General features: G+C 42.8%; 1 protein-coding gene across 1 annotated transcript; it reads right to left on the bottom strand.

Annotated features, from left to right (window-relative positions):
• LOC125457710 (autoimmune regulator) lies at positions 1-11,023 on the bottom strand. Its single transcript, XM_048542281.2, has 4 exons — positions 10,954-11,023; positions 10,699-10,795; positions 5,533-5,616; positions 1-100 (listed from the first exon to the last, which is right to left on the bottom strand). The coding sequence occupies exons 1-4, from the start codon at positions 10,956-10,958 to the stop codon at positions 20-22; spliced, it is 267 nt and encodes an 88-aa protein (XP_048398238.2). The 5' UTR covers positions 10,959-11,023; the 3' UTR covers positions 1-19.
• Between the last annotated feature and the right edge of the window lie 1,069 nt (positions 11,024-12,092).

Genomic DNA, 12,092 nt, shown 5'->3' with positions numbered 1-12,092 from the left:
CCACAGAAGAAGGCCTCCATTAATGATTAAGGCCAGGGCTCTCAGACACGGGCCTGGGAATGTTTTGCAAAGCCCACTGCAAGATGCCATCGATCGAGCTCTATGACAAAATCAAAGAATAAAGTTAAAAGTATTGATTTATGCTTTTGGTATTCCTGATTACATGATCATTGCCGGGCCTGCATTGAGGAAAAAGTCAGGAACTGAGCTGGTCGAAGAAAGACAGTGGAAAGGGGGCATGATGTTGATCTTTAAACTATTAGGCATTTACACTGTAGATGGAAACAGCTATCTAACCTAGATTATAGTTGATATGAATTGGTATGAATGCAATAGAAAAGGCTCACAGTCATGGGAATGAGGAACAAACATTTGAACAACAAAGTTGCAATGGTTGGCATGGAACAGAAAGACAAATTTGGGACTAACGGAACAGCTTGCAAACAACAACAAGGAACAGATGATGTTGCGAATTGCTGTTGTATTTGGAATTGGCGTGGCAATGATGGGGAATGCTGGAGCTGGTTCAGGGAATTAACAAACAGCAAGCAGAAATGTAATATTTCAAGAAAACACAGATTAATGGATTGGACAGATAAGGGACAGATGAAATCTAACGTGCAGACACAATTAGAGGGATGAAAAACAAAGCATTGGATTGTACACTCGATGGAAAGGTGCTGGTGAGCATGAGGAGGGATTTAAAATGCATTCCCCCAAAAATAGTTAGATCTATAAATAAAGTCAAAAGCATTGACAATTAGGAACAAAGCATGAAGGTGCAAATAAAAACATATATGTGCAACACTACTAGGCAGTACATTGACTGCTGAGGATGGCTGTAGTAACTTTTTTAAAGCATGGGTATTTTGTAAAGAACATTCACGTTATAACTCACCTGGATGAAATCAGTTGGGAATTTCCAGTTATGAGAAGAGTCATTTGATATTGGTAGGGGGTTATCCATTTGAACAAGAAAATGTTTTGATTGGGTGAACAGGGAAGATTACCTGCTTTGGAGATACAGGTTAGAAAATCTTTCTTTACTCGGATAGTATCTGAGGCATGGAATTATTTGCCAGAGACTATTGGAACTTTTAAGGGGAAAGTAGGGAAGCATTTCCAGAAGCCTGAAGATTATCTTAGACTGTGTCCATTGCTGTGGCGAATAGCAAGTCAATGGCAGAACATCAAGAGAAATCCTGTCAAAGCTCAAGATATTGACATGGACAAAAGTATTGGGCCATGCAAAGAGACTGTAACAATCAGATTGCTATTAAATGGTGCTAGCTAGGTACTAGTATGGAGATTAGGAAATGAATTCTTATCTGGCCTGTACAGTGAAGGAATTAAGGGTTATGGTCAGTGGGTGGGTAAGTGGAGCTGAATCTCAATAAGATCAGCCATAATGATTGGGGGGGGGGGGGGGGGGTGCAGCCATGCAGGAAATACATCAACTGCGTAAGGGAGACTGGAGAGGTGCATCCTCAACTGTTCTATTTCGGTGATGAAATTCAAGAAGCTGCACAAAAGCACATGGATGTACTGTTGAGCAATGACAAATAACTTTTAAGTCCAGTGATTCCGACAGTACTATTACTTGTTTATTACTTGTGCTTAATTGCACACTGGTGATGGACAATTATTAGGAATTCATTTGTGCACTTATAAACAGACACAGATTGAAAATCATAGAATTCCTACAATGAGGAAGCAGGCCATTTGGCCCACTGAATCCACACCACCCATCCAAAAAGCAGCCCAACCACATCCACTCCCCTACACTATCCCAATAACCCTTCATCTCCCATGGCTAATCAACCTGGCCTGCTCATCCCTGGATACTATAGGCATTGTAGCAGAGCCAATCCATCTAACCTTGCACAACTTTGGACCGTGGAAAGAAACTGGAGTACCTAGTGGAAACCCACACAGACACAGGAAAAACATGTAAACTCCACACAGTCACTCATGGCTGGAAGTGAACCCAGGTTCCTGGAGCTGTGACGGAGCATTGCTAACCACTGAGCCACCGTGCCACCCAATAGTGCATACCGAGCCAAGATATGCATGTGTGAAACATGTAAACCTGTAAATAAATACTTATAAAAGTTTGTATTGACCAGCTTCAATTTTTTCCTTCACCAACTGGCCTGTTCGAATATAAGACTGAAAGCAGAAAGACGAAGAATTGAAAAACTAAAATGATAATTAGTTTTGTGAAAAATAGCAGAAAGTCAAGTATAAATTGTTGGTGTATAACCACTCTCCCAATGTTGTTGGCATCTGAACCATTTAATTAGTGGAAGAACAAAGTGGGTACATGGATTACATCCTTCATAAAAAAGAAACAAGGTATTACTTTAGTGCTTCCATGTTCTACAACACGTAAAATGAGAAGTATTTTGCGACATGAATGTCCATCACTTCAATGTTAAAAAAATTTGCATTTTCTACTAAGTTCTTGGGTGAAATTCATAAGAAAAATGACCCATTATATACATCTGAGGGAAAGTTAAGTTTTGATAGATTTTGGAAAACTTTTTTTTCCATGGAAGAATATAGTTTGAATTTGGACAAATTGTACAAAATATTAACAAAATTAAGTTTACAGTTCCCTGAATCAGTACTAGCATTTAAGTTGCAGTATTGTGTTATGTTGTCTCATATGAATAAGTTGCTGGTTCTATCTGAGGTACCAGTGATGTTTCTGGCTGATTTTTCTTTGGCATAAATATAATTAACTCATGAACTACCTATAAGTACAAAAAAGCAGGTCAGTACAACTTTGCAGAAATGGAAGGGAATTTGCCACTGATGAGTTCACAGCCACTTCTGAATACCAAACTGAAAGTCCTTTCAGCAATAGGCTCTGTGAAAGGAACGATATGGTGATTGACGATATGACACATATACAATTTTAGGTGATCAACAAAATTGCAAAATGACAATCGCTTTGTCACAGGAAATCTATGCAAAAACCTTCCGATGGTTGTGGGATGATTCAATTAGGTTTTGGGCAAAATTCCAAGCTGCCTTCTGTGCTGTGATATAGTCCTCCTGCTCCAGAAGGTACTACAGTTAGTTGAATGTTTTTCTAAACATTTAGATTCTTTCCATGCAGGGTCACAAATTTTCATCAAAGTTGTGATCTCCAAGACAATTGAAAGGGGAACTCTAGTGTTGCACAGGCTGATGGAGACTGAGTTTAATGCAAGTGATTTTGTACTTTATAGAAGGGAATGGTAAAACCTTAATACCATAATAAATCATGTGGTAACTTAGTAGTTAATAGATATAGCAAAAAAACTGCCGTGCTTTATCCTTCATGATTAATCAGAATTAATTGCAAAATCTCAGAAGCTATACAGCTGATAGAAGTGAATTAGATACCTTGAACCTTCAATGGTCATGATTCTTGTGAAGAAGGTGCTAAGGAACATAATATGGTAGATCAAGGGTTGATTAAAAATAATGTAAATCATCATGAAACACAGGACAGAGCTATAACAATCAAAGGCCAATTGCCCCTGACAGGCAATTATTCCAGAGAGGTGTACTGCATGAAGAGAGCTCACAATTGTGGGAAGTGCAAAATAAAAGGTACTGGCAAGTTTAAATCCTGGTTTTTAAATTTAAACACTGGATGATCAAGATGATAGCTAAGAATTAAGGCCTGTAAGCTGGCAGAAAGAAATAGAAGGGTGGAGTATCAGAAGGCACAGTAGCAGCATTAACAGTGGAACTGGAAGTGACATTTGTGTCAGAAAACAGTCTCCTGCTGGAGAAGAGCCCTTTAATGTACAAGAGAGATCTCACAGTAGTAATCCCAACAAACATAAGTTTGTAAGTGGAAGGTATATCTTGAATAAATTGCATAATAAAATAATGGCCACTGAAGAGTTTTGGAACAGGAGTCCTCCTGGTTGCTTACTGAGACTGGGCTAGATACTAGTTTTGATGTCACAAATTAAAACGGAAGTTGCTGATAAAGCTCAGCAGGTCTGGCAGCATCTGTTAAGTCAAAATCAGAGTTAACGTTTCAGGTCCAGTGACCCTTCATCAGAACTGATGGTAGCTGGGAAAATGTTGGTTTATATGCAGACAATAGGGTGGGTGGAGGAGATAAAGAGTAAACGATGGGTGGGGATAGAGCCCAAAGAGAGAGGAGAACAGTTGGACCAGGCAAAGGAGTTGATAACGATCTGGCTAGGAGGATGAATAGCTGTTAATGGAGACTGTTAGTGGCTCCCAATTGGCAGTGTGTAATGGCAGACTGTGTGATAACAAAGCCTGGTGTGTGGGGTTGGGGGCTGGGCCCTGGAGAGTTTAGGGCCTAAAATTATTGAACTCAATATTGAGTCCGAAGGGTTGCAGGGTCCCCAAGCAGAAAATGGGGTGTTGTTCTTCCAGCTTGTGCTGAGCTTCGCTGGAACACTGCAGCAAACCTGATAGAGAGATGTTGGCCAGGGAACAGGGCAGTGCATTAAAGTGGCAGGCAACTGGAAGCTCAGGATCTTTTTGCCGGCATAACATAGATGTTCTGCAAACATCTTACGCTTTGTTTCCCCAATGTAAAGGAGGCCACATTGTGAGCAGTGAATATAGTAGACTAGATTGTGGGAATTGCAGGTTGATTGTTGCTTCACCAGGAAGGTACGTTCTGGGGCCCTTGGAGTCTGAAGAGGGAGGAGGGAAGTGGGCAGGTGTTACACCTTTGGCAGATGCTGGGGAAGGTGCTGTGAGGCAGGGAGGGTGGTATTTGGAGTGAAGGAAGTGTGGACCAGGGTGTCCTGGAGGGAATGCTCCCTGTGGAAGACAGACAAGAGAGGGGAGGGGAATATGTGTCTAGTGGTGGCATATCACTGGAGGTGGTGGAAATGGTGGCTGATGATCTTATGACTATGGATGCTGCCCCCCCCCCCCCCACCCCACACACCACCCTATATTTTGCGCATAAACCAACATTTTCCTAGTTGCCATCAGATTCAAGGAAGGGTCACTGGACCTGAAACATTAACTGATTTCCCTTCACAGATGCTGCCAGACCTGCTGAGATTTTCTGGCAACCTCTGTTTTTGCTTCTGATTTACAATATCTTTCGGTTTTAACTCCTGTTGATGTGCTGGATGGTGAAATATCCAATAGTAAAAAATGTTTTAAAAGGAAATAAAATTTAAAAAAACTTTTTAAAATATAGCCTCGATAAGTACATTCTCAATTTCCGTTCGTTGGGAGACTTAATTAACATGAATACAATTGATCTCAGTTGTATCCTTCACCAACTGGCTTTCTGGCATATGACATTTTCAGACAAACAGGGCATCGAAATCTGATTAGACCTCCCTTCATCCTTCCTGCTCCTGAAGTCTGTGCTTCTGAAACAACATTTACAATTTCAATATCCCACACTGCCTATTCTCTACCCTTGTACTGTCATGTCCCAGAGTGTGAAAGGCCAGTCTCTGACCTACAGTCCCCTCCATGTTTGGTTAATCCTTTTTGTACTCCCTGGATTTATTACAAACTCACCTCTCGGAGAATTGAGTCAAACTCTTCCTTGTTGAAGAGCTGCTCATTAATAAATGAATCTACTTCTGCTTCATGTTCAACAGCCTAAAGAGAAAGACCAAGAGAAGCCAAAAAATTAAACAATGCACACAGGATATTCAGCCTTGAGCACAATCGATGATCTCGGTGCAAAGTTCTCTTGTATTCAGAAGATATTTTTTACTCAAGTTTTTGATCAAACTAATTTGTATAGTGATGAATATAAAATCTGCTATGAACCAACTCAAACAGGCAGTACAATAGACTGTAATTTGTTAAAAACCTTTGGCATATTATTAACCTATAGAATGTTCAGAAGAGATTTATCAGGATGTTGCTGGGTATGGAAGGGTCAAGCTATAAAGAAAGGTTGGATAGGCTGAGAGTTTTATCGCTGGAGCATAGGAGGTTAAGAGCTAACCTTATAGAAGTTTATAAAATCATGGGTGGTATAGAAAGGGTGAATGGCAGTTGTCTTTTCCATAGGACTGGGGATTTCAAGACTAGGGGGCAAATTTTTAAGGTGAGAGGAGAGAGATTTGGCAAAGACATGATGGGAATTTTTTTACATGGAGGGTGGCTTGCATTTGGAATGAACTTCCTGAGGAAGTGGTGGATGTGTGCACAATTACAACATTTAAAAGACCTTTGGATAGATACATGAATAGGAAAGGTTTGGAGAGTTATGGGCCAGGAGCAAGCAGCTGGGACTAGTTTAGTTTGGGATTATGTTTGACATGGACTGGATGGACAGAAGGATTTGTTTCTGTACAGTATGACTCTTTGTAAAAGTAAATTGCTTGATGTATATATCATTCTTGTGTAATAGTCAGTTTTAGAGTATTTTTTTAAAAAATAGTCATTTTAGAAATACATTTTTAAAATGTGCTTTTCGTGTTTGTGCCTCTAAAAGCAGCTTAATCTTGAGAGCCCAATGGGACATGGTTAGTCTTCTTGGCAGGGCCAGTTTTGAGTGCAATTTTCTTTCAGCTAGCACAAAACAAAAATCGCAGAACTTTGATGTTGTGTTGAACATAATTTGCACTTGAAATTATTTGATCTCTTCTGACGGTTTAGCCAATTTCTGGCAAATTGAACTGAGAAGACCAGTGCAATTGAGCAGAAGATTTTTTAAATTGGATTCATAGATGGTGCGTTACTCTGTTTTTAACACTTTGACTCGTACTTGGTCTCTTGTGTTCCTACCCGCTGTGGGGATAACAGCTACTCAACAGAGACTTCCTATTCAATCCAAGGTTGACATCCCAGGGCTACAATGAACCAGGGTGAATCCCTCACTGCTCTGTCAAGAAAGAAAGCTCAGCTCTGGTCAGTTAAAGATATCCTGAAGCTTCCTTGAAACAAATGCAATTTCCCCATTAATCCATGGGATTTCATGATAACTCAAACTTGAGAAGAAACATCCTTGAAGGTGCCAACTGTTAGGAGTGTCCCTGATTGGATGAAATGGAGGCCAAGCTCTCTTTGAGTACACTCAGGACCCTCAAAGCCATAAAAGGTCATCTTCAATCCCAAGGAACTGTTTTAAAGACCATTTTGCTTTATTTTGGATTGAAGGTGAAAATCGAAAACTTTGTATGAAGATGTTTGCAGTTGGAGAAACATGTTATCTGGAGCAGAGTGTGAATTGTGATAGTGATTGAAATGTTGCTTCCTGAGAGAAATGAGAGAGCAGTCCAGACAAATAGGCATCCCCTATTGTGTGCTTCCAGGCAATTCTGCCTGGAGACAGTATTTTGATTGGCTTTTTAATTGGCACCCTGTCGTGTGCACAAGAGGGTTCAGCATAGGGACAATGTTCTGATTGGGCTGGCTGCAGGTTAACACAGAGCCAGTGAGGGGAATGAAACCACAGATGACGGAAGCCCCGGAAGCCTGCAGCATCAACATATTTTTTTGTCTCCCCCTGCCCCCCCACACCCGCCCCCCCCCCCCTCTCTCTCTCTCTCTCTATGTTCCTCTAGTCTGAAAAGTTAACCTCTCTGAGCAATTTCTCTGTTAAAGGATCAGGGAAGACCTACATTTGGAATTATTGAAAGGAAGAATGCTAAAGTCGAGAGTAAAAGAAAGATTAATTAGTGAACTAAAGACTGACCATTGCTGTACGAATAACATCAAGGTATAATTGAAGAAAGGAAAAACTAGTTTTGTGATTTTGGACCAGTGATTCAGAACTGTGTTCCTCTGACTATGTTTCTTTCATGATTACAGTATCTAGTTATTTTTGTGTTCAAGGGGCAAAAACCCAGTATTATTTTAAGCTAATTCAGTCAATTAGACAGTCACTCACAATTCAGCAGTTTGGTGGTTCAGAATTGTGACAGCTTGAGGAATGTTGTGGTTTGATTTATCATACACCATCCCCAACAAGTTCTGACACTGTTGAAGATGACTAATTGAGAAGATAAATACACCACCCAGGCATGATGACACACCTGACTAAGTATAAAACTCGACTCCATTTACTCCCCTTTGGTCCAGGAACTCCCAACCCACGTCCGTGACACCACCCATGCCCTCCACCTCCTCCGGAACTTCCAAATCCCCGGTCCCCAACACCTCATGTTTACCATGGACGTCCAGTCCCTGTACACCTGCATTCCCCGTGCAGATGGCCAAAAGGCCCTCCGCTTCTTCCTGTCCCACAGGCCCGACCAGTCCCCCTCCACTGACACCCTCATTTGTATGGCTGAACTGGTTTTTACCCTCAACAACTTGTCTTTCAATTCCTCCCACATCTACAGACAAAGCCGGTGGCCATGGGTATCCACATGGGACAAAGCTATGCCTGCCTCTTTGTAAGTTACGTGGAACAATCCCTCTTCTGTAGCTACTTTGGCCCTACACCCCACCTCTTCTTCAGTTACAGTGATGACTGTATCGGTGCCACCTCCTGCTCCCACGAGGAGCTTGAACAGTTCATCCACTTCACCAACACCTGCTACCCCAACCTTAAGTTCACCTGAGCCATCTCTGGTACCTCTCTCTCCTTCCCGGACCTCTCTGTCTCCATCTCTGGCGACCACCTGGAAACCCATATCCATTTCAAGCCCACCGGCTCCCACAGCTACCTAGAATACACCTCCTACCACCCACCTTCCTGCAACAATGCCACCCCCTATTCCCAATTCCCTCACATCCAGCGCATCTGCTCCCAGGATGAGGCATCCCACTCCTGTATATCTCAGATGTCCTCATTTTTCAAGGACCGCAACTTCCCCCTCTCAGTGGTCAAGAACGCCCTCAACCAGGTCTCCTGCATTTCCCGGAACTCATCCCTCTCACCCCCTCCCCACAATAACAACCAAAACAGAATCCTCCTCGTCCTCACGTACCATCCCACCAACCTCCGGATCCAGCGCATCATCCTCCAACACATCCACCATCTGCAATCTGACCCAACCACGAAAGACATTTTTCTCTCCCTACCCTTATCTGCTTTCCAGACGGACCACTTTCTCCAGGACTCCTTTGTCCACTCCCCTCCACACTCAGCACTTTCCCCTGCAACTGCAAGAAGTCCTACAGCTGCCCCAATACCTCCCCCAACACGCTCATCTCAGGCCCCAAGAAGACTTTTTCACATCAAGCAAATGTTCACCTGCACATCTACTAATGTGGTATACTGTATCTGCTGTTCCCGTCGTGGCCTCTTCTACATCAGGGAAACCAAGCGGAGGCTTGGGTACCGCTTTGCAGAACACCTCCGCTGGGTTCACACTAAACAACTGCACCTCCCAATCACAAACCATTTCAACTCCCTCTCCCATTCTTCAGACGACATGTCCATCCAGGGCCTCCTGCAGTGCCACAACGATTCCACCAAAGGTTGCAGGAACAGCAACTCATATTCAGCTTGGGAACCCTGCAGCCCAATGGTATCAATGTGGATTTCACAAGCTTCAAAATCTCCCCTCCTCCTACCGCATCCCAAAACCAGCCCAGCTTATCCCCATCTCCCTAACCTGTTCTTTCTCTCACCTATCCCATCCTCCCAACTCAAGCCGCACCCCTATTTCCTACCTACTAACCTCATCCCGCCCCCTTGACCTGTCCATCCTTCCTGGAGTAGCCTATCCCCACCCTACCTCCCCACCTACACTCACCTTTACTTGCTCCATCCCTGCCTTTTTAAGTTGTCTGTCTCCTCTCCACCTATCTTTTCCTCTATCCATCTTCTATCCGCCTCCCCCTCTCTCCCTATTTATTTCAGAAACCCCTTCCCCTCCCCCATTTCTGAAGAAGGGTCTAGGCCCAAAATGTCAGCCTTCCTGCTCCTCTGATGCTGCTTGGCCTGCTGTGTTCATCCAGCTCTACACCTTGGTATGTCAAGTATAAAACTGCTTTCTTTTATGCGTTCCTGGAATGCCAATGCTTTGAATGCTACATAAAGTGTGTAGATCAGGATTTACAATTCTCATTACAATATCGAAGAAAAAGCTTTGAAATGAGTGTTAATCAATTCTGGATTTTCTGGACATGTAATTCATATTCTGAATTGCTAATCAGCTGACAATCACAGATTTGTTGTTCATTCTTTCCTTGAACTTTTACTCAGAAGTTTTTTGCTATTATTCCTTAAAGGTTTACAATTCCTGTTCAGTTCTATACAAACTGTTTGGCCTCTACTACAGCAGTCTGAGCCAGACAGCTATGGGGCTCATGCCCCAGGCCGAAGGTCAGACTACAGAATCTAGAATAGCACGTCCATTGTAATTTAGACAGCATTCAGCATTGTTAAAGACTGTGCCTTTTCGATGAGATGTTAAACCAAGATCCGATCCTTCTCCGATATGATAAAATGTGAGGCTGGATGAACACAGCAGGCCAAGCAGCATCTCAGGAGCACAAAAGCTGACGTTTCGGGCCTAGACCCTTCATCAGAGATCCTGCCGCTCAACATTCTCCTAACACTCTGCCCAGATACAAACCTAAAGTGTGAGCAACTGAATAAGATAGTAGAGACCACCCAGTATACATTGTACTGATCAGGAATTGAAGTCAGGATAACTTTTTATGGGTTTTAAAACATATGCAAACAGTACTCTGAGAATCCAGCTATCAGCTAAATAAATACCTGAATAACAGTTACAAGTCGTACTGGGTCATAAAAGGACACTGACTTACCATAGCTGTTTGTGTGGTCGGCGACTTCAGTTGTAACTCAGGCTCAGTAGATTTGTTCAGCATTGTTGTGTTTGTACAGGAGATACATCTCCCCGTCCTGTAATGCAGATGAAATTATGAAGCTTCCTGCTTTCAATTTCTCATTGAGAGTTCAGCATCTACTTTAGTCTGGACCTAACATCAGACTCACTGAGTTAATGATATATAGTTACTTTAACCTCTCCAAATGCTGTCCTAGATTCTCTGATTACATACCTCATGTCCTCAGGGGCGGCATGGAAATGGCAGTGGGAATGGAAGACTCCACGGCATTGGGTGCAGCATTTCAGATCTCCTCCAGCTTTGCACACACCACAGCTGGGGTTCAGGGGCTGATTTTCACGGGTCTGCAACAAGATCTGAAAATATAAACACGTGGCATTAGGAATAGCATTACTCGTCCCAGACAGAGCAATGACAGAACAAGAATGAAACTTCCTGCCTTTAGCCTGGGGCAGCTGGATGCAGAAAGGACGGAAGTTGATTTTAAAGAGAAAGGGGATAAAGAAAAGGGGGAAGGGCTGCAATTATGAAAAGAGAGGGAACTAGGATAGCAGTGAGGGAAGAAAAGAAGGAATATTAAAGGTATAGGGTAACAGGGTGGATAGAAATGAAGCAGAGATGGATGGAGAAGCGGGTACTTGGATAAAGAAGAGGAAACATTGAGAACTAAACTATAGGATGCAGTATGAAGGTTACAATTGTTCAAATAAGGGCAGTGTCTTATGTCATCAATAACAGAAGGAGAGGGAAAATATCATATTGGAGGGACAAAAGGAAAACACAGACGTCCCAAAATGTAGTTATGAGATGGATGAGGGGGAATAAATAGATGTCAGAATGTCATCTGATGAGTTCAGAAGGGAACCAAAGCTTAAGATTGCTATGGTGGGATTGGGGAATGGGCATCCAGACTGATCATGAAGGAGAGAAGAGTGAGTTCCAAGACAATGAGGAACATTGATCCCGAACTGTGTTGATGAAAATGGGGTGCGGGGGTTGCGGGGGGGGGGGGGGGGGGGGGGCGGGTGCGGCCGAATGGGTGAGATTTGGAAATTCCAAGTTGTGTGCGCGATTGCAGAATGGTTAAGACATGGGAGAACCTTGGAGCTGAGATTGTGATAGTATGGGGAAGACTGGCACAGGAATAAATGCAAACATCATGTGATGGATTGTGTTACCCGCTGTTTCTGATTGGCAGTAAAAGAAGCTGAAGAGGAAGATGCAGCTGAAGAGGATGTTGAAGATGGTGCTGTGGTTATTGCTGTGGATGGTAGTCCAATGCTAGGAGGATGTTCTTTGTTGGCAAATGGTGATGATCTCAGCAGCTGCTCCAACTCTCCCACCAACTTCTG

The sequence above is a fragment of the Stegostoma tigrinum genome, chromosome 14, assembly GCF_030684315.1.
Source record: "Stegostoma tigrinum isolate sSteTig4 chromosome 14, sSteTig4.hap1, whole genome shotgun sequence".
Taxonomy (NCBI): Eukaryota; Metazoa; Chordata; class Chondrichthyes; order Orectolobiformes; family Stegostomatidae; genus Stegostoma; species Stegostoma tigrinum.
The sequence above is the reverse complement of the archived record's forward strand: the minus strand, read 5'-3'. Positions and strand labels throughout refer to the sequence as shown.

What these genes read in the sequence shown, in the direction of transcription:
- LOC125457710 (XM_048542281.2), bottom strand. An exon ending in CGACCACACAAACAGCTATG is followed by an intron (nt 5,617 to 10,698) that starts GTAAGTCAGTGT and finishes CTTTCTCTTTAG; the next exon opens with GCTGTTGAACATGAAGCAGA. An exon ending in TTGACTCAATTCTCCGAGAG is followed by an intron (nt 101 to 5,532) that starts GTGAGTTTGTAA and finishes ATTTTGTCATAG; the next exon opens with AGCTCGATCGATGGCATCTT.